We start from the raw sequence: 27,817 nt of genomic DNA, 5'->3' as shown, positions 1-27,817 counted from the left end.
TGTATTTTGTCACTTTAAGAAAATATATTATTTAATGAAAACCTATGGGATGAAATGAAGATTTTACAAAAACTTCAAGCTTTTCAAAGGCCGACTTTAAGTCCGTCTCCGGTTCTTCTCTTACAATGTTTGTAAAACAGGAAGTAAACAGTACCCGCCAAGAATACAAGTTTATACGGGAAAAATAGTACACACTTAGTTGTTATTTGCGGTGGGGAACTGTTCTAAGTAAACTTTAACATGCCTCGAGAAATTATCACCCTACAGCTTGGACAATGTGGAAATCAAAGTAAGCCAATTTCATTCAAAAGTTACATCTTAAATCTCGGAATGATCGTTTGGTGTTAACTCGAATGTCCTTTGAATTGGCAAAGTTTTAAAATCATGATTATGGTGTCAAATTTCTGCATGTTTCTTGATAGATATATTATGTCAGCATGTTGGAAAAGTTTGTCATCTTGCGAGAATGCTTTATCAATTAAGCTATGTAGAATAGCTTATTTGACCATGTAAAAAAAAAAAGCATCAAATTGGATAGTACAATGTAAATAATGTTGTGTTGTTTTGTTTAATTTTAGTTGGAATGGAATTTTGGAAGCAGCTCTGTGCAGAACATGGAATTAGTCCTGGTAAGAGTATATACTATAAATCACTTTTTATTCGCAAGAACTTTATTTTGCTTAATAACGCGAATCTGCCAGCTCACGAAAATTGTATTCTTGCATATATTTGTTTTTTAAGGAATATTTAAAACAGAAACCACATTTTGCGAAAATATTGTCTTGCTAATAAATTCTGAATAACTTACTCACGAAAATAAGATGCCGTGAAATTATTGTGATCTACAGCAGGTCTGGCACAATCACTAGATTTAGCTACGTAGCTTGATTTGCCTACTTAGCTTTATTTACCTACCTGAGGTAGCTTTATTTAGCTTCCAAATCAATTTGTTTATATAAAAAAGCATTTTTTTCAGGATGTGCAGAAAATCTCATTTTGATGCAGTGATCATTTTCAACTTTGAACTCATCTGAAAAAAATTCATGTAAAAATCACAGTTCTCAAAGTTTTGGGGCTATGTATGACAGTTAGAACAGTTACTCTAATCAGGGCTCTCACACCACTTTTGGGACTGGGGCCGGGGCCGTTCAAATTGGGAAAATTATCGTCATTTTGGGAAAAATGGATAACCAAAATTCATCTGAAAAAGTCCTCAAATTTTGCTTTTCTAGCATTTTGCCATTTTGCCCTGGTTTTGAATAAACAATAAAACAGAACAAACATGGGTACGTAGGCTATTTATGAAAGTACATTAGCTTTGTCAATGCTATCTTTGAGTGTTGATATTGCGGTTTCATGTCTTTCTGAGTGACAGTCGCTAGTCACATAGTCCCGAATTTCCTCGATCACATGGACAACTTTGCTTACCAATACAGCGCGAAACTGAACATGCCGACGTGTGGGTATGTTTCTAGGTGCAGCTTACTGATGTTTAAATGAAATGTCTATTTTTGAAACCAAAATGATGTTTTTTGTCGAAACTACATGACAAGATACTCTGCTCTCATAGTTTGTACACATTTTTGTAAAAACAAAAGCTGTTTCCCCGAACCAGTTTACGAATGCATTTGGCGCAAACTAATAAAATAGTAGTACAGTTTCACTTTCATTTGCAAGTGTGTTTTGTTTGGTTTTTTGCGATTAAGTTTCATGGACTTTTATTTTTTAATTAATATTTGCTATGGAAATTGGGAAATTTACACCTTTCTTTTGGGAAAAAAGGTACCTTTTTAGACGGAGGCTGTATGACAGCCTCCGTGTACATAGGGATTGTCTTGCCCATGGAATGTAAACAGGAAGGATTTCCCAAGCACCATCTATCGGTGGAATTGTTTTCATTACCTTGAGAATTCTATTTTTAGAGCGACTCTGCGTTACACCGACCGCTAGGATAGGCATAGTCTAAAACAAAGATCGCGTCACATACAAGTATAAACAAACAGTTCTACTTTTTCTAAAATAAACAGGATTTTTTCTAATATTTTTAAAATGACGTGTATATAAATTAGGGATGTCAACGAGTACCCGGTTAACCGGGTACTCGATCGAACGTCCGAGTATCGAATACTAAAATCGGTACTCGGTTACTCGGATGTATATTATTGAATATTTCTAAGCTTATTTCTTAATGCATTAAACAATCTGTTTTAAAACGGAAAATACTCATTGCACTTGAACATACAGCAATTAGGGTTTCCTACTCCTCTGAATGACGGTTATCGCCTGTGGCAGTGTTTATACAGTAATTATCGTGACCAAGCACCTGTTATCTGGCTTTTCTCACCTTCGGCTGTCTTCTACCCTTATTTTTTGATTATCATTAATTATTTGTTTTCACTGCACATTGTTTAAGGTCTTTTATAATTCAATAAATAAGATAATTTTTTGTCAATTCTCCGAGAAGCCGTATATTCTCGAGAAAAGAGACAGGTGATAGTAAAGGCGCGACTGTTGATATGGTTGTATTTGATTACATGCCAATACATGTACAAATAGTTGAAGGCAAAGGCTTTAAAAAACTGATGTCCATCGTTGCACCAAACTACAAAATACCGTCCCGTGATACTATAAACCACTTACAATTTTATTTCTTGTGTTTATCTGATAAATAAATTGAACTTAAAAATGTGTATTAAATTTCGTCGGGCACGAAGTTGTCATCATTGTTACAACAGAAATGCATTAATTTTGTAAACCTCCTATCAGAGCATGTGGTTTTATTTCTACAAGTGTTTACAAATTGGTTTACATTCATCAATTTACTTGTTCATATTTATTTACACTTTTACCGAGTACCCGGGTACTCGATCGCAAAAACGTCCGAGTAACCGAGTATTAAAAATTGACCGATTTGACATCCCTAATATAAATACATTTCCTACGAAATATGTAAAAAAAAATGTGATTTACTATTAATTTTTTATCAGACAGAATATTAGGAGATTTTGTTCCAACAGACGATGATAAAGCATGTTTTACAATATGCCGAGCCTTTTCCCGCCGGTTCTCACACCAAAACAAGAACGAGAAGAAATGAAGTGGCGGATCTAGAGGGAGTTGGGGGGGGGGTTAACATCCGCGGAGAGTGATCGAGGAACCCCACTTATCAATTGCTTCTTTTATTAAAGTAAAAACTATCTCTAGTTACAGATAAGTTTAAACTTTAGTTTTATATTTAATTGTAAAAACTTCCACCAGAATTCGCCTTGTATCAAACTAAGTGTGGAGACGCAGATGTACCTGTATTATGTATTGAAGAAAATCCTGCTATGTCGCATGCAAATGTTTTATGTCGCAGGTATAAATATAAGACATTTTAATAATAGATCAAGCATTTCAGTTTTAATGGAATTTTTTGTGCTTGATTGTTGTTTGTAATCTCATTTTCATTCCTTTTCTAATTTCTTTTTGAAAGGACCGATAAATTGGTTTGCGGCCGATTTTTGATGCTTGCATCAATAGGTATCATGGAGTTTTTTAATCTGACAAGGATCGATGAATAAACAAATGCATAGTATTTTTATATGTAGGAATATTAACAGTCTAGTTTTGAATTGTTTATTTGATATTATGTATAATTTCAGGAAACACGTGAAAATAGATTTACACTTTCTACAAGTGGTTTGAGTGTTTGGGGTACCCTCACATTAGTTAAGAGAGAAACAAACGGCAACTCTGATATTGAGATCAAAATGCATTTGTAACGTTTGACCCTTGGGTACAACCCAAATCTTGGTTCATAGGATTTACATGATTTATCACATAATATCCTAATTAATAATTAAAATCATATCTTCTGAAATAAGTTGTCTTATTGTCATATCGTTGATCCTTATTTGCATTTGATACTTGTGTTTTACCTCTTTCACATCCCAAACTTTAATTATTTTTTATATACAAGATTACATGTATTTCTGATCATTGGTATTCATGTCATTTTTTTTTAACCTACATCATTGGTAAAGTGATTGTTTTAACTGAAAAGCAGAAATCATAGTTATATATTTATAACTTTTCTCTACGTAATTTGTAATCATGTCTCATTGTTAATGACTGTTTTAAACAGATAAACTGAAAAGGACAACCATTTCCACTGGTATACGAGTAAAGAAAGACATTTTTTGGGTTAATCTGTCATGTGATAAAATACTACATTTAATAATTCCAGAAATATTGGTTGTCAAATTTGTCAAGATACCGGTATATCTTTGTTATTGTAAGCAATACTCCAGTTCTCCAAAAACAATTTAAACTTGTGAAATAGCAAGTCTTATGAACTTGATTGTTCTGTTTACATAAAGTAAGAAAGTATATTTTATTCCACTCAAAAAATTGTGTTCTGGCACGAACATTTATTGCATGTTAATGAAGTTGTATTACTTAAAGAAAATTCTGTGTTGCTTTCAAGCTAGGTCACCCCATTTTGTATCACAAAGGTTTAAGACAAACTGTACTATATTATGTTGTTCATGTCCACTTACCTGGCTGCTTCTTTTTCCATGTTAGCTCATATCATAACATTATTACAATAAGGCCGAGAAATTTTGATTTTGGTAGCTGCTACATGTCATAATTATGTTAACAGTAGGTCTCTGTGACCTATAAATAAGATATCTTGAAATATGGAGACTCCTGACAGGCTGAGGCCTAGTGCTGAATCCAGAAATTCTGAAATAGGGGGACCAGTTTGAGGTCAGGGAAGGGGCCCACAGCCACAATTAAAACACTCATTTATCAAATATTGCGTATTTTTTGGACTCAAAAGCGAGGGGGCCAGGGGCCCCTTTTAATTCCGCCAGTGGGCTCATGACTAGAACATACTAAACCTACATTCATCAAACCGGGCCTGGGGGCATACAACTTAGACAAGCTCACTTTTGATCTCAGTCTCACTTTTCCACTATATATTCCTTAAGTGAGACTGGGATAAAAAGTTAGCCCGTCTAAGTTTTATGTCAACCAGGCCTAGTCAATTACTGTTTCTTACTTTGAAAGGTTTAATATTGAAAGTATCTCATCTAAATAACAGTGAACTTTAATCAAGGCGAAGTTTACATTACAAAGATGAAATTATAATATCCCAAAAACCTCATGAATATTGGAGTATCCTTTGAAAAAAATGTTGAATTGAAAAAAACTACACATTATTTCTCATAATATTCTTTGCAGCAATGTATGACATATATATTTCTTTTGTGTTCTCTCATACATGTATGAAGCCTCCGTCTAACAGTACTTTCAGTACTTTGATTTGCATTGGGAACGGGGCCGAATATCGGCCCCAGATTTAGAGAATCGAGAGACCTGCTCTTTGAATAAAATGACAAAGAAGTCCAGTTCTGATTAACATGATAATGGGTCGGTAATTATTCAACACAATGTGAAGTAATCATAATCAGTCATGCCTCACCGCACCCAATACTGAGGACAGTTAACCAAACAATGGAATTCATAACAAAAGACAGTCACTGTCACTGAGGTTTTAAGTTTCTTCATATCTCAATGGGTTCGGCATGACACAGTGGTTAGAGCAACTATTCAAGAGTCTTGGTGTAATGAGTTGATCCTTAGGCCTAAAAAAAAAATATGTTTGTTTCCTGTAACCCGACCGACCCATTCAAATTATCCCCGGGTGGATTTTTTTTTTCTGACAAATGGCAGAACTTCGTTTGATCAATCAGCTGATTCCATTTATTAAATTTAAAAAAATAGCTAGTAGCTTAATTTGAGACATAAAATATGTCAACTTAGTGTACATTTACCTTAAATATAAAGAGTAATCATAATTGTAACAACAGTTTCCCCCTACAACTTTCTGAAGTTTGTTTTCTGCCGCTTGGCAGCCATTTTGGATGCCATATTTGGTGTCCACTGTAAATGTAACACCTGGTATTTTCGGTCCGGGGATGTTCGGTGCGTCGATTTACCCAAAAGGACCCAAAAGGACCCAAAAGAACCCAAAAGGACCCAAAAGGAACCCAAAAGGACCCAAAAGGAAATTAAGAACAACCCAAAAAGACTTGAATAAAAGATAATAAATGGATATATAATAAACATTTTCATATTTTATTAAATCTTAAACTAGTATTTTGAGGGTAAAGTGTGTGTTAGGGGTGGGGGTGGGAGGTCCCCCACCACCCACCACCCCCACTCATCCCCGACACCATATGCCTAGAACATGTCATAAAATAAAACTTTTTTCATTTATTAAATATCATATAGTAAGATATGGTAAAACAGAAAGAGAAGTAGATTAATACTTTGTTAATTTCAGCTAAAAGAAATCAAAGCATACCTGACCAGATTTAGTGTTTGATGTGCTTGAAAACTTGTATGTTATTGTTACAGTTGCAACAATACTTCGCCTTAGGGCTATGAACAATATAAGTATGTTTTGCCAACTTTTATGTAAAAATATAATATAATATTCGTGATTTACTTCAAATTATTAATTTTCAGTGTATTATGATAGATTAATTAAAGTCCTTTTGGGTTCCTTTTGGGTTCCTTCTGGGTTCCTTCTGGGTTCCTTTTGGGTCCTTTTGGGTTCTTTTGGGTCCTTTTGGGTCCTTTTGGGTAAATCGACGCACCCGGGGATGTTTGACCATTCATAAGCAAAAAAAAAAAAAAAAAAAAATTTCCGACCTACCGACCCGACCCTTGATTTTTAGCTCTTCTGAGCCAAAGGCTCAAAGAGCTAATGCTATGGCCATTTGTGCGGTGTGCGTCGTGCGGTGTGCGGTGTGCGTTAACTTTTTAGAATATGGGCCATAACTCAAGAACCCCTTGGCCAATCAGTGTCAAATTTGTCACAGGGTATCCTTGGCCCAAGGGCTACCATTTGTACTAAAATAAGGATTGGGACCCTAAAACAAGGGGAGATAATCAGGAAAACAAAACCAAAAGTACTGATTGCAAAAAAATCTTCTTCTCCAGAACCACCAGGCAGATTTTCACCAAACTTACATGCAATGATCAGGATATGTTGAAGATTAAAAATTGTTCAAGGCATGACCCTGGGGCAAAGGGCGTGGTCTCAAGGTCACTTCAAAGTTGACCTAAATTTACAATTAATGAAAATGTCTATATTTTGCTTACTATAAGGACTAGGATCATCAAATCTTGTAAGTAGATGCATCTTAGGACTTCACATCATGTTAACTCAAAAGTAGGTCACGGTGACCTACTTTTTTAATTTTGCGGGCATTTGTTTACAAATTGATTTGAAGGCATATTTAGGACACTTTAAGGCCTATGATCATCAAACTTTGTCAGTTGATGCATCTTGGGTCCTTGAACAACGTCAACTTAAAAGTAGGTCACCGTGACCTACTTTTTGAACTTTATGACTTATCCTTTTTAAAACATTTCATCCCAATATTTCAGACACTGAGAGGGTTAGAATCATCAAATCTTGTAAGTTGCTGCATCTTGGGACCTTAAAACATATTTAAGTAAAAGTAGGTCACTGTGACCTACTTTTTGAACTTTATGACTTATCCTTTTTAAAACATTTCATCCCATTATTTCAGACACTGAGAGGGTTAGAATCATCAAATCTTGTAAGTTGCTGCATCTTGGGACCTTAAAACATATTTAAGTAAAAGTAGGTCACTGTGACCTACTTTTAGAATTTTGCAGGCATTTGTTTTCAAATTGTTTAAAAGGCATATTTTGATTACCTTCAGACCAATGATCATCAAACTTGGTCAGCTGATGCATCTTGGGACTCTGAAAAATGTCGACCAAAATGTAGGTCACTGTGACCTACTTTCGACATTTTACGGCTATATTTCAGTATCTTAGGTTTTTATTGGCTTAGAATCATCAAACTTTGTGAGTTGATGCATCTTGGGTTTTCGGAGAGTGACGACCAAAAATTAGGTCACGGTGACCTACTTTTAATATAATATAGCTATATTAATGTATCTCCAGTACTTTTCAGCTTAGAATCATTAAACTTTGTCAGTTGATGCATCTTGGGTTTTCGGGGAATGTCGACCAAAAAGTAGGTCACGGTGACCTACTTTTGACATTAAATGGCTATATTTATGTATTTCTGGTACTTATCGGTTTAGAATCATCAAACTTTGTTAGTTTATGCCTCTTGGGTTTTCAGAGAATGTCGACCTAAAAGTAGGTCACAGTGACCTACTTTTGAATATCTCAGGTATTTATTGGCTTAGAATTATCAAACTTGGTTAGCAGATGCATCTGAGGCCTCTGATAAATGTCAACCAAAATGTAGGTCACGATGACCTACTTTTGACATTTAATAGCTATATTTAAGTATCTCCAGTACTTATCGGCTTAAAATCATCAAACTTTGTCAGTGTATGCATCTTGGGTTTTCGGAGAATGTTGACCAAAAAGTAGGTCACGATGACCTACTTTTGACATTTTATGGCTATATTTAAGTATCTCCGGTACTTATTGGCTTAGAATCATCAAACTTTGTTAGTTTATGCCTCTTGGGTTTTCAGAGAATGTCGACCAAAAAGTAGGTGACGGTGACATACTTTTGAATATCTCCGGTACTTATTGGCTTAGAATCATCAAACTTTGTCAGTTAATGTATCTTGGGTTTTCCAAGAATGTAGACCAAAAAGTAGGTCAAGGTGACCTACTTTTGAATATCTCAAATACATATTGGCTTAGAATCTTCAATCTTAGTTTGTCTATTATGTATCTTGAGTCCTCAGAAAACTTCAATCTTAAAGTTGGTCACCATGACCTACTCATGGTTTTTTTTTATAGCTTTATTGAAATATCCTAGTCCTAATTGGCTAAGAATCATCAAACTTTTTATCAGATGATGCAGCTTAGGTTTTAGGATACCTAGGGTTAGAGGATTCAAATACAAGTGATAGGTTGTACAATTTATCAGAAGAGCGATTCAAGGCCCTTGGGCCTCTTGTTTGGGAATGTTACAGGAAACAAACTTATTTTTTTTTAAGCCTTACGTCATGGGTCCAATTCCCACTGTGGGACATGGAGACCAGTCCTTTGGATGAGACGGTATAAAAAGAGGTCCCGTGTTGCAATATGTGCTGGCACAAAAAAGATCCCTGATTGCTCAATTGCCGTAAATGTCAAGTATAGGACAACATTTTACACTCCCCACTGGCAAGTGGTGGCGTCTCCATTTCAGTAAAAAATTCTCGAGAAGGGACGTTTAACACCAAACAATAAATCAGATCTAGATGGAACAAGGCCAAAATGGGAAGATCAAATGAAAAATCTTTGAATGTGTATTCCAGAATATACATGGAACATTACTAATTTTGGTATCTTGAAGTATTGTGGAATTCAGAAATTAATGTATGTAGGTTTAGTTTTCTTGAAACTGAAAATATATACCATATCACATTCACAATATGATACTGAATCAGAATAGTTTAAGAAATACAGAAGGAACATTAGCAAAGAAGAAAACTATTCTCCATTTCATTTCTACAATAATTGGTTTGCATTTCTTTCTCAAAAAATATCAACATGCATGGCTTTACATGTTTTATTTCTGTTATTTGATTTTATTTTTCAGAGGGTATCTTAGAGGATTTTGCTACGGAGGGAACAGATAGAAAAGATGTGTTCTTTTATCAGGTTTGTGTTGACAGCAAACGTGGTAAATGTTTTTTAAAATCTTGTACAATGATAATTTTCTGTAATTTTACCATCTTAGCCGTGCATCACCTTGCATTTAAGGATTCAATCAATGAATGAATTTGGGAAATTCACTATTGGCATCTAAAAATCTAAATGCCCTACCTACAGATCCAATTATTTTCATCCTAAGATAGTAGAGTGCATCTAGGTCTCTTATTGTAACTCGGAACTACGAAAACCTCAAACAGAATGTGAGAGATGTTTTTTTTTTTTTGGCAGGCTGATGATGAACATTATATTCCGAGAGCAGTTCTGCTCGATCTCGAGCCTCGTGTCATCAACACAATAATGAACTCACCCTATGCCAACCTGTACAACCCAGAGAATATCTACTTATCTAAGCATGGGGGTGGGGCAGGAAACAACTGGGCTTCTGGATATAGTCAGGTAAATCTTACATAACATATACAATTCAGAGAAGTTCTAACTATCTGTTTCAGGGGGATGGGGCAAGCAACATTTAAGCTTCTGGTTTTAGTCAGAGATCGCAAATAACTCAACATTTTTAAATAACCAAAAAATCCTTATATCTTTTCCTTGACAATTGCTTAGGTTATATGCAGTAAGGCATCTGATATTTTCCAATCTGTACTGATCATTGAGTTGTTGCATGTCTCATGAACTGAGCTGCATTTGACACTGAAAAAAATAAAAATTTTAGATAATTAATAATCATCAGATATTTTTCCTAAATAGGCCGAGAAGTTGTACGAGGAAATCTTTGACATCATAGACAGAGAGGCTGATGGAAGTGATAGCCTTGAGGTAAGGTCAAAGGTCAATTGAAGATGTAAACATTATGTATTAATTGAATTTTTGACAAGGCTTACTCATTAAACAGAAATTGTCAAATCTGAATATCTCAGATATGGCAAGTCTCAAAAATGTTGGCTATCAGGATGTTAATATTGCATACAATTTTCTAATTATTATCAATCTTGTCAACTTGATTCATTTCAAGACTTGATTCAATATATCAAGTTTATGTAAAAGCACCATACATTCTGTTACAGGGCTTTGTTCTGTGTCACTCTATTGCTGGAGGTACAGGTTCTGGGATGGGGTCCTACCTACTGGAAAGACTCAATGACAGGTTAGTGTTATTATTATATAGAGAAGGAGGGGGTGTCAATCTATTGCTGGAGGAATTTGTTCCCAGGTATAGGAGAGAATCAGTGAAAAGTAAGTGCTGTTGTTATATACAGGAGGAGGGGGTGTCAATCTTTCTCTGGAGGGAAAGGTTCTGGGATAAACTCCCAAGTAAAGGGTAGACTGAAAGGTAGTGCTGTTCTCATGAAGAAGAGAAAGGGAGTGTCACTCCTTTGCTGGTTAGAACAGTTCTGGGATGGGCTTCAACCTATTGGAGAGACTTAACCTATCGCTTGAGGGACAGTTTAGGGAATGGGTTCCAAAAGACTGAATGACAGATAAATGTTGTTGTTATAAAGAGGAGAGAGGGTCAAAAAAGAGAGGGGTTTATAAATGAAACTTAGCATAAAATTGTATAATACTTATCTCAAAGGGTTGGAAACAAGGTGGGGGGGGGGGAGTAAAGACTTATGAACAGGATAGGGAGCAATATTTTAGTAGAGGTGAAAAGGAGGGGTGAATAAAGAGTAGAATTGTGAAGTTCTTATATCAATATTATAGATGTTTGATTAATTGTTTATTGTTTAACGCCCAGTCGGCAATACTTGAGCCATATTTCAGCAGATATGGAGTGGTAGAGTTTTGTTGCTAAAAGACGTGTGCAATTATATGAAAATTCTGACAAGGACTGATTTTGGTTTATGCTGGAAACTGAATCCTGATGGTATAAATCACCCAAAACCTTTTGTGTGATGGTACATCCGTAACCGAAAGTCTGAATGCTGACTCTGGTGACGTTCTCATAACTCGCATCAGCAAATTATTACACACTCCATATTAACCTCTTTACAATGTTTTGTTAAGAATCCATATTCAGATTCATCAATTCTAACCTCAGGTTCCCAAAGAAGTTAGTGCAGACGTACTCTGTGTTCCCTAACCTGGACGAAATGTCGGACGTGGTGGTCCAACCCTACAACTCACTACTCACTCTGAAGAGGCTCACTCAGAATGCTGACTGTGTGGTAAGTCAAACTCACTCAGAACGCACACTGTGTGGTAAGTCTACAACTCACTACTCACCCTAAAGAGGCTCACTCAGAATGCTGACTGTGTGGTAAGTCAAACTCACTCAGAATTCTGACTGTGTGGTAAGTCTACAACTCACTACTCACTCTGAAGAGGCTCACTCAGAATGCTGACTGTGTGGTAAGTCAAACTCACTCAGAACGCACACTGTGTGGTAAGTCTACAACTCACTACTCACTCTGAAGAGGCTCACTCAGAATGCTGACTGTGTGGTAAGTCAAACTCACTTAGAATGCTGACTGTGTGGAAAGTCTACAACTCACAACTCACTCTGAAGAGACTCACTCAGAACGCCGACTGTGTGGAAAGTCAAACTCACTCAGAATGCTGACTGTGTGGAAAGTCTACAACTCACAACTCACTCTGAAGAGACTCACTCAGAACGCCGACTGTGTGGAAAGTCAAACTCACTTAGAATGCTGACTGTGTGGTAAGTCTACAACTCACTCAAAACACGGACGGTGTGGCAAGTCTACAACTCACTCAGAACGCTGACTTTGTGGTAAGTCTACAACTCACACAGAATGCTGACTGTGTGGTTATGTCAAACTCACTCAGAAGGCTGACTGTGTGGTAAGTCAAACTCACTCAGAACGCTGACTGTGTGATAAGTCTAGAACTCACACAGAATGCTGACTGTGTGGTAAGTCTACATCTCACTACTCACCCTGAAGAAGCTCACTCAGAATGCCGACTGTGCTGTAAGTCAAACTCACTCAGAATGCTGACTGTGTGGTAAGTCTACAACTCACTACTCACCCTGAAGAAGCTCACTCAGAACGCCGACTGTGTGGTAAGTCAAACTCACTCAGAATGCTGACTGTGTGGTAAGTCTACAACTCACTCAGAATGCTGACTGTGTGGTAAGTCAAACTCACTCAGAATGCTGAATCTGTGGTAAGTCAAACTCACTCAGAACACTGACTGTGTGGTAAGTCTAACTCACTCAGAATGCTGACTGTGTGGTAAGTCAAACTCACTCAGAACACTGACTGTGTGGTAAGTCAAACTCGCTCAGAACGCTGACTGTGTGGTAAGTCAAACTCACTCAGAACGCTGACTGTGTGGTAAGTTAAACTCACTCAGAACGCGGATCTGTGTTTAGTGTACAAATCACTACCCCTAAAGAGACTCGCTCAGAACGCTGAATGTGTGGTATGTTGAACTGTCTCAGAATCTACTGACATCTTGAGAATCATCAAATGTTAGTAGGATACCAATATGACTGGATTTTATGGGTCTCCTTTACAATGAATAACATTTCCACAAATGATTATTTTCAGGTTGTATTAGATAACACAGCATTAAACAGAATAGCTGCTGACCGACTTCATATAGAGACTCCAAACTTCTCTCAGATAAACCAGCTGGTATGTAAATAAAGTTACAGGAAAAATAATGCTTACATTAAAAGAATCAGATAATATACTTTAAAGAGGCATACTGTTTGCCACAGAGATATTTCAAAGTGAATGATTGAAAAATTAATTCCACAGGTATCAACGGTCATGTCCACCTCAACGACGACACTGCGTTACCCTGGTTACATGAATAACGATTTGATTGGTCTAATTGCCTCACTAATCCCCACCCCTCGGCTCCACTATCTGATGACAGGGTACACACCCCTGGCTACAAACTCACAGGTTAGTTTGTTGGGGTATTGACAGTTGAATTGGGTTTTAACTCTGAACATTTTATTTTGTATCATATCAAAAAGTTAAGACAGTTACTACTTTACTGTCACAGGACATTACATGGTGGCTATAAAACCACATGTCCACTTTATTCAAACATACAAAAATATCAAGATTTGCTCTTTTCTCTTTAACAATTTAATCAAATTGAATATCTCTATTGCACTGATAAAAGTATGATTTTATAAAGTGTAAATTCAGAAAATTAAAAGTTATCTTAGACTTAATTTTTTGTGTATGTGTGTGTGTGTGGGGGGGAGGGGTTAAATTTCTCAAAATGCTTTTGTTTTATTAAATAGACATTTCTAATCCAATTTTTATGACCTTGTATCTTTATTTATACAGGTAGCAAGTGTCAGAAAGACAACCGTCCTTGATGTCATGCGGCGACTCCTACAACCAAAGAACATGATGGTGTCCACTCCAGTCCACAGACAGGCAAACCACTGCTACATCTCAATACTGAACATTATACAGGGGGAAGTAGACCCCACACAGGTGTGTATATCATTCTATAACAACCCCCTCCCCCCCCCCACCCCTAACCCCCAGTTGAGCATAAATTTACATCATACAGGGGGAAGTAGACCCCACGCAGATGTGTAGATTACTAGATGCTATTTTGATCTTCCAAGAGGCGGCACTTTTTCGGTTGAATTTTCTAAAACCCTTTTTTTAACAAATCCTTGTTCGCTCACCTGATCCAAAGTTGAAGGCTCAAATAAGCTTTTTTGATCAAAATTCATCCGGTGTCTGTCGTCGTCATTGCATGGCGTTGTTGGAGTTGACTTGTCGTAAACTTTTCACATTTTCATCTTCTCCAGAATTACTGGGCCAATTTCAACCAAACTTGGCACAGAGTATCTTTGGGTGTCAGAAGGGGATTTAAGTCTATTTAAATGAAGGGCAACACACTGATTCATGGGAAATAATTAAGAAATAGTGACAATATGGTGGCATGTTTTAAAATCTTTTTCTCAAGAACCACTATGCCAGGAAAGATGAAACTTATGGGGAAACATATTCAGATTTGTTAGAATCCTGACCCCCAGTGGAAAGGCGGGGCCACAAGGGACAATAAAATTTTACATAAGAATGTATAGGAAAAATCTCAAGAACAACAAAGTAAGGATTGGTCAAATTTATATGTAAGCATTCCCATCCCAGGTAGTGTAGATCCAAGTTTATTCAAATCATGACCTTTGAGGGTAGGGCAGGGCCACAATCGACGATCAAATTATTACATAGAAATGTATATAGGAAAACTTTAAATTTTATCCTTAGGAACAGCATAGTCATGATTAATCATATTTGTATGGAAGCGTAGATTTTGAGTTGTTCAAAGCAAGACAGGGAACGGGGGCTGGGGGGCCACAGTGTTATTCTAAACTAAAAGGGGAGAAAGCTACAGTTCGTCAAGGAAGTGTGCAAGTATCCTCATTTGTAAGTGTAGATTCAAATAAATCAAAGTCCCTTCTTTTCAAAGGTAGGTAATTAGGATCACTTACAGATTTAAACTTTTCAGAAGTTAACTGATCTCTGGGTTTTGTTCCCTATGTACAGTGCTCAAGTGAGTGACATGGCCCACGTGTATCTTGTCAATACTTTAATCATAGTTAGATTCAATAAGTTTAATTGAAAATTGATTCTTTTTTGGAGGGAAGGTGTATTTGGACTTCATTTTGGGAGAAAAAAATTTAAGTCAAGTTTATTTTTATCCAGAAGATAAATTTCTTTTAGAAATTAGAAAATATACAGTTTACATGGAAATTTTCACCCCCATTTTATTTTCACCCCTTTCGCCCAAATCACAAGTGGGTGAATTTAAAACAGGGCGAATTCAAATATCACAGTATAAATTCTTAAACAGAACTGGGACTGGGCAAAATTAAAGCGGGCAAATTTGTAAGCAAGTGTAAAAGGGTGAAAATAACACAGTGCGAAAATAACCCTGTATACAGTAATGACTATTGCTTTTGAAATACTGTAGACGTACTTTTTTCCACGATTTCATAACTCCGCGGAATCTCAATTTGGTAGGATTCTTCTCACATTTCTTGTATTTAAAAATTAACGAAATTTTCACAGAATCAAGAGGACAATATTACTGAGTGATGGTATCAGTGAAATTAAATTTGACCGTTTAATATTAAAGGCAAGGTCAGGTCAAGGTCATTACCTTTTTCCTGGACATTAAGAATAAAAAAATACTGTTTCCAATCATGATCCCTACTTGTTATTCAAATGATTGACTGTTTTTCTTTTTGCATAAAAAGATACCACCATACAGGGCCTATAAGATGATATTACCAAATTGACATGGATAATTTAGCAAAAATGGATATTTGCCTTTCCGAATTTCCTCTACTTTTCTTAAATTTTTAGGATATATTAATTATTTTTATATGCTTCCTATATTTAACTTTTTCTAATTTTCACATATAGAAAAGTTGTCACATAAAGGTGCAAAATGATACAAAAACTAAAAGTTTTGATCGTTTACTTAGAGAGAAATAACACTTTTTACGGATTTTTGGCTCAAATCAGTAATTAGATTTGAAGCATTTAAAAGCCAACATAGTTCTAGCATGTGTGAAAAATCTTATTTATTGGATATATTTTGAGACTTTAGTCCCTTATTATTAATTTAACTTACATTTGAAAATTTCGTCTAGTATTTGTATTAGCAAAATTATAACTAAATTTAATGTTCTGTAATAATTTTGAGAGGCAGAAAATAAGATATTTTCATACGCCACTATTCCGCCAAAAATATAGTTCCTGCTAGTTTTCAAACACTGTTTATCATTTCTATTTAAAATTGTATAATTGTGATGAGGAAAGAAAAATATGGTTTTTTAAATCTCTTACATCTACAGATATAAGACATATCAACAAATATACTTTAAATATTCCATCTAGTCAGAAACCAGAGAAGAATCCTACCTTTTAAGTACGCTTGGACAAATTTCCTCGGAAAATTTGTGACCGCATACATAGTGTAAATTAATACCACATGGAAAAAAGTACTTCTACAGTATACAAACTATTTCCTTAAGGAATATACAGAATATTTCACTAACAAGGCCACCATTTACTTCTGTTTTTTTTTTTTTATTTCCCAGGTACACAAAAGTTTACAGAGGATCAGAGAGAGGAAGTTGGCCCAGTTTATTCCCTGGGGACCAGCCAGTATCCAGGTGGCGCTGTCTCGGAAATCCCCATACATCCAAACGGCTCACAGGGTCAGCGGTCTAATGTTGGCCAACCACACCAGTATATCTACGGTAAGAATCACAAACTAGTATATCTACGGTAAGAATCACAAACTAGTATATCTACGGTAAGAATCACAAACTAGTATATCTACGGTAAGAATCACATGCCAGTATATCTACGGTAAGAATCACATGCCAGTATATCTACGGTAAGAATCACATGCCAGTATATCTACGGTAAGAATCACATGCCAGTATATCTACGGTAAGACCATAACGGCTAATATATTGGTCACAAACATCCCTTTCACCAATCCTGCCTAGTCAGGGGTAAACATCAGTTTGTGACTGTATAAATGGTCAAAAATAACATTTGTAAGGACAGTTATTTGTCCAATTTATACACCTTGTTTAAAAAGTGTTACGTAAGGGAGAACATTTGAAAATATGAATATACATTTTGTATGTTTAATTGAATTTTGTGTCTTTTCCCACAAGATGAAGCAGGGATTAATTTAGGTTTTTGGGGTAACTAACTTTTTCTGGAGAAATTGGAAAATTCAGCCGGGGTCTGGGAACTACTCGAGCGAGTATGAACGAAGGTGTGAAATATTCCAGTGATAATAACATTGTAATTAAGAGATATCAAAGCGTATTTTTTGGCTGATTGTTTTTCAATAGGACCCTAGGTATTGAAGATTTTTAAACTGTAATTTGTTGAAAATAAAGACATTTCAAAGAGAAAACGCCATTCACGAGAATCGGAGACACTTTCTGACAGCAAAACGAAATTTAGTCCATTATTTGCTTAGGCATACATATTGTCTATTCAAACACAGATTAAGAGAAATGCTTTTTTAGTACAATTTAAAAAATGCAGCTGAATGGAGACAACCAGACTCATACATTAAACAGTTTTTAAACACCGTACTTTTTAGGAAGTTCAGCATTTAGCATAGTTTGTTGCCAAAATTCGAAATTCTTCGAAGAGTTTCTTTAACTGAATAATGAACCATAATACTTGTTATGCATTGGTGCACCTGTACATTGATTTGAAATTTATTATTAAAAAATGAACACCTTACATTGATTTTTTGGTTGATTTTTCATACTGTTTTTTGAACAATTTTTTGTGTGCAATAAATGTGCATTGCAATACAGTTTTTTGATTAGCAATGTACAGTATTTTCACCATAATCCAGTATTTTGAAGACTGTTGTACAGTATTTGGGTCCAGAAATTATCACATGTATGATTAAAAGTGCATAAAGTAGCAAATTAAAACCATATATCTCATATACTGAAAAATTTTACTTTAAATTTTGGTCTTTATGAAGGAAAAAAATATTTGAGGTTTTTATTACCAGGTATCGCTAAAGAGAAAATTAGATCTTCAGGTGAAATTTTCTCTAGGGGAAAAACACCGAATATTGATAGTAAATATGGCCTAGATTAATCCCAGGAATAATACATGTATCAGTGTCAACTGTTTTAAAAAAAAAAATATATAACAGTTTTAATAACATTTGATCTTTAGGTGTGTGTGTATTGTTCTATAGATTTCTTGTTTTTCTTTAGTTATTTGAGCGTACACTACAACAGTATGACAAGCTAAGAAAAAGAGAAGCCTTCATGGATCAGTTCAAAAAGGAAGCCAATATTTAAGGACAACTTAGATGAGTTTGATAACTCAAGGGAGGTAATTCAGCAGCTGGTGGATGAATATCACGCAGCCACAAAGCCAGACTACCTCTCTTGGGGAACACAACAGGTGAATAGCTTCTTATAATTACCTCTATGGGTCAGAGTCTGTCAGTTTTCCCAAAAGTCTTGTCCAATACTCAAGTTTCGAGATTATCTCCCATGTTGCACTCTTCTGTTGAGGAGGAGAGTTTCGTTGCCTCATAAACAAAAGTAAATAAACATTCATTGATTTGAGCTGTCTTGTTGCAACCTAGTTATGGTTATCTTCCATCCTCATACCAACAGTTGTCATTGCTAAGGAGGAAAATTATTATACCCGCACTTTCTAAAGAAAGTTCGGGTATATTGTTGTTACTCATGTCCGTCCGTCCGTCCGTCCGTCCGTCTGTCACACTTTTCTTCCCTGAACTCCTCCTACATTTTACACAGTAGATTAATCATCTTTTAAGAGATGGTTGGTGGTGTCATGTGGATGTGCAGTAAGGTTTCGGAATTTTGATTTTGCCCCGGGGGGTCAAATGGGGGTCGAAAAATGACGTTTTTTGTGCAAAAAGTCCCTTCTTCCCTGAACTCCTTCTACATTTTACTCAGCAGCCAAATCACCTTTTGGGGGATGATTGGTGGTGTCATGTAGATGTGCAGTAAGGTTTCGGAATTTTAATTTTGCCCCGGGGGATCAAATGGGGGTCGAAAAATGACGTTTTTTATGCAAAAAGCCCCATCTTCCCTGAACTCCTCTTACATTTTACTTATCAGCCTAATCATCTTTTGTGGGATGATTAGTGGTGTCATGTAGATGTGCAGTAAGGTTTCAGAATTTTGATTTTGCCCCGGGGGGTCAAATGGGGGTCGAAAAATGACGTTTTTTGTGCAAAAAGTCCCTTCTTCCCTGAACTCCTTCTACATTTTACTCAGCAGCCAAATCACCTTTTGGGGGATGGTTGGTGGTGTCATGTAGATGTGCAGTAAGGTTTCGGAATTTTGATTTTGCCCCGGGGGATCAACTGGGGGTAAAATGACGTTTTTTATGCAAAAAGCCCCATCTTCCCTGAACTACTCTTACATTTTACTTAGCAGCCTAATCATCTTTTGGGGGATGATTAGTGGTGTCATGTAGATGTGCAGTAAAGTTTCTGAATTTTGATTTTGCCCCGGGGGGTCAAATGGGGGTCGAAAAAATGACGTTTTTTGTGCAAAAAGTCCCGTCTTCCCTGAACTCCTTCTACATTTTACTCAGCAGCCTAATCACCTTTTGGGGGATGATTGGTGGTGTCATGTAGATGTGCAGTAAGGTTTGGGAATTTTGATTTTGACCCGGGGGGACAAATGGGGGTCGAAAAATGACGTTTTTTATGCAAAAAGCCCCATTTTCCCTGAACTCCTCTTACATTTTACTTAGCAGCCTAATCATCTTTTGTGGGATGATTAGTGGTGTCATGTAGATGTGCAATAAGGTTTCGGAATTTTGTTTTTGCCCCGGGGGGTCAAATGGGGGTCGAAAAATGACGTTTTTTTGTGCAAAAAGTCCCGTCTTCCCTGAACTCCTTCTACATTTTACTCAGCAGCCAAATCACCTTTTGGGGGATGGTTGGTGGTGTCATGTAGATGTGCAGTAAGGTTTCGGAATTTTGATTTTGCCCCGGGGGATCAAATGGGGGTCGAAAAATGACGTTTTTTATGCAAAAAGCCCCATCTTCCCTGAACTCCTCCTACATTTTACTTAGCAGCCTAATCATCTTTTGGGGGATGATTAGTGGTGTCATGTAGATGTGCAGTAAGGTTTCGGAATTTCGATTTTGCCCCAGGGGGTCAAATGGGGGTCGAAAAATAACGTTTTTTATACAAAAAGCCCTGTTTTCCCTGAACTTCTCTTACATTTTACTCAGCAGCCTAATCATCTTTAAGAAGATTGTTGGTGGGGTCATGTAGATGTGCAGTAAGGTTTCGGAATTTTGATTTTGCCCCGGGGGTCAAATGGGGGTCGAAAATTGATGTTTTTTATGCTAAAAGACCTGTCTTCTCTAAACTCCTCTTTCATTTTACTCAGCAGCTTAATCACCTTTTGGGAGATGGTTGGTGGTGTCATGTACATGTGCAGTAAGGTTTCGGAATTAAGATTTTGCCCCAGGGGATCAAATGGGGGTCGAAAAATAACGTTTTTCATACAAAGAGCCCTGTTTTCCCTGAACTCCTCTTACATTTTACTCAGCAGCCTAATCATCTTTTGGGGGATGGTTGGTGGGGTCATTTAGATGTGCAGTAAGGTTTTGGAATTTAGATTTTGCCCCGGGGGGTCAAATGTGGGTCGAAAAATGATGTTTTTTTGTGCAAAAAGCCCTGTCTTCCTTGAAGTCTTCCTTAAATGTTACTCAGAAGTCTAATCATCTTTTAGGAGAGTTAAATATTTTGAAAATAATGTAAAACATCAACGTCAAGGGGTAACAAGATGTGTTTGTGAAACACTATGCGCCCGGCGTCAACAAAGTTCGAAAAAGCTATTTTTAGCATATAGGTCACAGTCAAGGTCACAAGGTCATTGACCTTGATGTTGTTTGTAAGAACTTAATTAGTGGGGTATGCATACTAAATATGAAGTCCCTATCTCCTATGGTTCAAAAGTTATGGCAAAAAGTGGAAAAAGCTATTTTTATCATATAGGTCACAGTTAAGGTCACATGGTCATTGACCTTGGTGTTGTTTGAAAGAACTTTATTAGTGGAGTATGCATACTAAATATGAAGTCCCTATCTCTTATGGTTCAAAAGTTATGGCAAAAAGTGGAAAAAGCTATTTTTAGCATATAGGTCACAGTCAAGGTCACAAGGTCATTGGCCTTGATGTCATTTGAAGGAACTTTATTAGTGCAGTATGCATACCAAATATGAAGTCCCTATCTCCTAAGGTTCAAAGGTTATGGCAAAAAGTGGAAAAAGCTATTTTTAGTATAAATTATTTTTTCGTAATAGGAGGACACAGTCAAGGTCACATGGTCATTGACCTTGGTGTTGTTTGAAAGAACCTTTTTAGTGGAGTATGGATACCAAATATGAAGTCCCTATCTCCTATGGTTCAAAAGTTATAACAAACAGTTGAAAAACCTATTTTTAGCATATAGGTCACAGTCAAGGTCACGAGGTCATTGACCCTGATGTCATTTGAAAGAACTTTATTAGAGGAGTATGCATACTAATTATGAAGTCTCTATTTCTTATGGTTCAAAAGTTATGACAAACAGTTGAAAAACCTATTTTTAGCATATAGGTCACAGTATAAGGTCACAATATCATTGACCTTGATATCATTATGAAAGAACTTTATTAGAGGAGTATGCATACCAAATATGAAGTCTCTATCTCTTACGGTTCAAAAGTTTTGGCCAAGGTTAAAGTTGACAACAGACAAACAGATAAACAGACAAACAGACAAACAGACAGGACAAAAACAATATGCGCCCTGAAAGAATTCGGGTGCATAAGAAAACATCGCATGCTGGGAAACACCTTGAATTCTTATGAGTAATTTATGTACATGTCAAATGTGAGAGTCATATCTCATCTCAATCAAAAGTTATAAGCAAATGCAACATTTTTGAAAAGTAGGTTAGGCTTGATCACTTCAAGGTCAAGGTCACAGTGTTAAAGTCATGATTTATTTGGAAAGGTCTTATCACAGGTAATAATATACATGCATTATGATATGAATGCCCTAACTTTTCTCTTTCAAAATGATGAATTTATAACCATTTTATTTTTTTTGCAAGTTGGTCAAACTTCTAGGTCACATGTAAAAAAAAAACCATGCCATTCTCACAGGTAAATATACTAATACATAAGTTTGATATGAATGTCTCTTCTCATTCACTAGATATGACCGTGATAACCAAGGTTAAATTTATTGAGACAGATGGACTGAGTCTGACATACAAATGTACATATTTCTATATGAATTGGGTAAAATTGGCCCAGTGGTTCTAGAGAAGTTAAAAATGTAAAAAGTTTTCAGACAAACAGATGGACAACACGTCACGACAGACATTATATGCTAAGGAAACCAAAAAAGCTCAAATGAGTGTTTTGAAAGGGTTACAATATGGTTGGAGTATTTGAAAAGCTGTTTTTTTTTCCTGCAGAGATATGCATGACCAACATATTCATGTTTTATATTTTCTTTAGTAATTTGTTTGTTTGTTGTGAATACATCTTCCCTCTTATGGAGACACCACCAAATAATAATGAAGATAAGATGTGTTTGTGAAACACTGATGTCCCAGTATGGAAGCCTATGGCGAAGGTTGAAGTTTCTCAAATATATGTCAAAATCAAAGGTCAAGGTCAAAGGGTTCAAATTGTTAGTATCAGAAGAAAGTCTTGTCACAAGGAATGCACATGTGAAATAAAGAAATCCCTAGTAATTCCTGTTCAAAAGTTAATTGCCAAGGTTAATTTTTTTGTTTAAGTGGTTCAAACTCTAGGGTCAAGGTCAAACATATTTATACCTGTTGACAGTTCACAATGAATACAATATGTCATGATAAGTATGAAAGCCCTAGCACCTACTGATCAAAATTTAGGCAGAGTTTAAAGTTTGGTATTTTTCTTGTAAAAATGTGTATCCCATGTCAAGCGATCAGAGGTAAAAATTAATGGTACCCAAATAAAAGGTCTTATTAAATTGTCACAAGAAATAAACCTATAAAATGTGGAAGCTATTTGTATAGCCCATCCCACTTAAAACTTATGGGCAAGCTAGCTAGGATTTAATTTCTGCAGACTTATAGACAGACATACTATAAACACAAGAAACAAAATATGTATAATAATTAGTCAAATGGAAAAAAATATACTATTTAACTGGAATCACAAAATACATTGTTATTTCAGGGACAGGAAGTGGGTAGGAAGATTGGAATCCCCCCCCATGGCATTTGCTTTATTTAAACAAGACTATATACTGTAGCAAGTAAAAAATGACTCTTGACATCCTCTCCCTATAAACTTAGAAAACATTGACCTCACTATCATTGTTTTTTTATTTGTTTATTTGTTTTCATTTTTTTTCTCCGGCTTGTCACGAAATTCTGGGCTGGAATTTTTTGACTGAGATGTGAACCCCCCTCCCTACTCCCGAAAAAAATTCTGGATCCGCACCAGTATTGGCAGTAACTGAATGTCACATCGACAACGGGAGATAACTTCACAATATGAAATTCGTCTAGTGTGGCACGCGATGATCTTTGACCCTTTTTAAACTTTAACCTAATCGTTTGGGTGTATTTTACCCCCCACTATACTAAAACTTCTACTTACCGACTCCCTGTGTCTCGTCAACTTCATGAAATATAAATCCAATTACCGGTATAACACAAAATGAATATTAATCCAATGCACACCAGACTGCAGCCATGTGCCATTTTGGCGAACCTTCGTCGATTCCATCACCTTATCAGATGAAGTGGGTATCGGCCGAGGTGTGCCAAATGGTGTTTAATCTATAAATATGATAATGGGTGACGCAACGTGATGTGATGAAGAAATTTACATGTTCACATGTATAGTACAAGAACAAATTTTAAATTAATTCATTAACAAACGATATTAAATTTTAACAAACCTTTTCCATCTAGCCTATTTCAAAAAGTTTGTGCTGTGTGATTGTGGTGTCGAGGGGGGGGGGGTAAATTTAAAAAGGTCCTATTATGAGCAAAACATATATCAAAATCTAATTTCAGACGCGGATCCAGAAATTTTTTCCGGGGGGGGGGGTCCACCTCAGTCAAAAAAAAATCCTATCCCAGAAATTGACAATCAAAAAAAAAAAAACCTAAAGTAAATCTCACCCAAACGTCAAAAACCTATATCGTGGGGGGTGGGGTGGGGGTAGTGGTGACTTCTATTGCCGCAAATGTTTAACTTTTCATACCTATTTTACACATATTCGTGTTTACCAGGGGGGGGGTCTGCATTTTCCAAGGGGGGTCCATTGTAACTTTTTCCTTGTTTTAGTATATACATTTTTTACCTTGTAAATTCCAGGGGGGGGGGGGGGGTCCTGACCCCCCCCTCCCCCCCCCCCCCCCCCCCCCGACAGATCCGTGCATGAATTTACATAATAAAATTCAGACTGGTATATAATGAATTAAGCATGTATAAAATAAATATAAGAGGTTCTGGATTATAGGTCACAGGGTCTGAGAATTTCATACTCAATTTGATGAATACATGTAAATTATAGAATTATTTTGACTATTTCTTTGGAAAGCCGCCCAATATGTAGGAGCGTGTATTTAGAGGCAAACACCTTAGTGCGGGTATTACTGTCTCATGACAGCATCTAGTTTATCTGTGATCAAAACAGTACCTACATCTCCTAAAATGTAACCAATAGTTTATTTCCCCAAGACAGAATCTATTGTCATTGCTAAGGAGGAAAATTCTTTATATGTGATCAAAACAGTACAATCTCCTAAAATGGAACCAATTGTTTATTTCCCCAAGACAGAATCTACTGTAAAATCATATCTTTGAGGGGTCAAATTTTTGTGGTTTGAGGAAAAACTTTTGGTTTGTGGGGATTTGATTTCATGGGTGAAGTATTGTTCACTAGTAATGTATGTTACATTTCGTGGTGGACATGAATTCGTGGGTCTCTTCATACCTGGAAAACAACAACAAGAGGCCCATGGGCCTTATAGGTCACCTGAGCATTATGCAACAACTTTCCAGTGATTGAATTTGATCCATGTTTTAAGCCAGATGCTATAGCATTTACAATTTTGATCATCATAACTATACACTTAGCAGTTGCTTAGTTTGGTTACTTAATACCCATAGGCAGGGTAGGGGAACAAAAAAAGCATTTCAACAAATCAGTAATATTCAGCAATAATCAGTAGTGCCGCTACCACACATGAACCCTTGACTCTTAGGCCTAGATCCACACTTTGCACAATTTTTGAAAAGGCATCCTTGCTTTTCAAAAATATTTGATTAATACCAAGGAGCAGATTTCAAACAATTCATTGGTACAACTGACCCTGGGGCCTTGAAATTCACAATTCTTGAAGATTAGGGCCCTTGCTCATAACTATATAGGTAGTTCATCTGCTTAATACCCAGGAGCAGAGAGGAAAATGTTCAAAGATTTAATGTTTTTTCACTATACATGTATAATCAAAAGAGCGCCGCCCTAACACAAGAACCCCTAACCCTGGGGCCATAAAATTCACAATTTTGGTAGAGGCACTCTTGCTCATCATAACTATGTACTTAATTAGTTTATATAAAACCTAGGAGCAGAGAAGAAGATTTTCAAAGAATTCATGTATTTTCACTGTATAATCAATAGAGCCCCGCCTTAACACCAGAACCCCTAACCCTGGGGCCATAAAATTCACAATTTTGGTAGAGGCACTCTTGCTCATCATAACTAAGTACTTAATTAGTTTATATAAAACCTAGGAGCAGAGAAGAAGATTTTCAAAGAATTCATGTATTTTCACTATATAATCAATAGAGCCCCGCCCTAACACCAGAACCCCTGACCCTGGGGCCATAAAATTCACAATTTTGGTAGAGGCACTCTTGCTCATCATAACTATATACTTAGTTAGTTTATTTAATACCTAGGAGCAGAGAAGAAGATTTTCAAAGAATTCATGTATTTTCACTAATATAATCAATAGAGCCCCGCCCTAACACCAGAACCCCTAACCCTGGGGCCATAAAATTCACAATTTTGGTAGAGGCACTCTTGCTCATCATAACAATATACTTAGTTAGTTTATTTAATACCTAGGAGCAGAGAAGAAGATTTTCAAAGAATTCATGTATTTTCACTATATAATCAATAGAGCCCCACCCTAACACCAGAACCCCTGACCCTGGGGCCATAAAATTCACAATTTTGGTAGAGGCACTCTTGCTCATCATAACTATGTACTTAGTTTAATTAATACCCAGGAGCAGAGAAGAAGATTTTTAAAGAAATAATGCATTTTCACTATATACTTATTTAGCCCCGCCCTAACACCAGAACCCCTGACCCCAGGGCCATGAATTTCACAATTTTGGTAGAGGACTCTATGCTGATTACAATCATACCAACAGTTTGATTGCTTGATGTCCAGGAGTAAAGAAGAAGATTTTTAAAGATTGCATTAATTTTAGTGGTTTTGGCCCCACCCCCCAGGCCCCAGGGGGCAGGGACCATGAAATTCATAATTTTTGTTCCCCTTAACCCATAGATGCTTTGTGCCAAAATTCATTGAAATTGGTGCAGCGGTTTCAGAGAAGAAGCTGAAAATGTTCAAATGTTAACGCACGACACACAACACACAACACACAACACACGACGCACGACGACGGACGAAAACAGATAGCAATAGGTCACCTGAGTAACTCAGGTGACCTAAAAATGAAACTCCCACGAAAATTTGTGATTTCACAGTACATGATTTAAATAAAAAAATTTGGATTGTACATTATATTCTTATTGTTTTGTTTCAGGCTGTAGCAGCAACAGGGGAGAGAATTTGAGACAAGACCATCTACAGTTTTCCATTTCAAAGCAACTGATCTACTGCATATATCGACTGTGTATCTATGACATAAGTGTTCATATCTTCCTCTTTTAGAAGTTGACATACCTTTACAGAGGAAACTGGGATCAGTGTTAAATGTAAAAATGAAACTCAAGCCATCTTTTTTGTTTTAAACATTGGAATTTATTATTCTGCCAGCATGCATTACATGTGTATTACACATGTAGAAAGAAGCATATATGCTAAATATAAATATGCACATAAAAAACCCTGAAATTATGTTCTGGTATACAAGGCAAAAAAAAATTAATTTCTTGGTTCTCAGGCCCTCCCTCATCTCTTCCAAGGGTGCCTCATTGATCATTTTTATTGCTTATTCAATAAAATAAAAACAATAAATCACCTCCCTCATCATTTTTTGAGGTTTTGCACAATGTAAAAAGCTGCATCATCATGTTTGGGGGACAACAAAAAGTAAAAAAAAAAATGCCTCCCTCCCTCATCATATTTCTTGAAAAAAAAAGGCTTGAGAACCAAGGATTTAACTTTGCATGGCCTAAAGAGAAGATCACCCTAACTTCATAAAAACACCCTATAAATAAAGCTCTATAGTGCAGTGTTTAGAGCTTCCTTAACAACATGTAAATCTAATTTATGTAGACATTTCAAGTCACGTTCTTCTTGAAACAATTTATTTTTGATAAAATTTGAAATGCCACAAATCTTGAAATAAAGATTTGTAGATAAAATTA

General features: G+C 36.3%; 1 protein-coding gene across 1 annotated transcript; it reads left to right on the top strand.

Moving 5' to 3' along the window:
- The first annotated feature begins 143 nt into the window (after positions 1-143).
- Positions 144-27,817, top strand: LOC134232708 (tubulin gamma-1 chain-like). The gene is given in 14 exon segments (XM_062714693.1): positions 144-289; positions 579-629; positions 9,605-9,666; positions 9,949-10,116; positions 10,426-10,494; positions 10,743-10,822; positions 11,717-11,843; positions 13,191-13,277; positions 13,404-13,553; positions 13,950-14,102; positions 16,730-16,891; positions 18,401-18,478; positions 18,480-18,593; positions 27,031-27,817. Coding segments are annotated over 14 exon segments (1,380 nt in total). The 5' UTR covers positions 144-240; the 3' UTR covers positions 27,061-27,817.

The sequence above is a fragment of the Saccostrea cucullata genome, unplaced genomic scaffold (assembly GCF_032062105.1).
Source record: "Saccostrea cucullata isolate Sc308-1 unplaced genomic scaffold, CSIRO_AGI_Scuc_v1 ctg3742, whole genome shotgun sequence".
NCBI classification, from domain to species: domain Eukaryota; kingdom Metazoa; phylum Mollusca; class Bivalvia; order Ostreida; family Ostreidae; genus Saccostrea; species Saccostrea cuccullata.
Note: the sequence above shows the minus strand (reverse complement) of the source record. Positions and strands in the feature narration are given on the sequence as shown.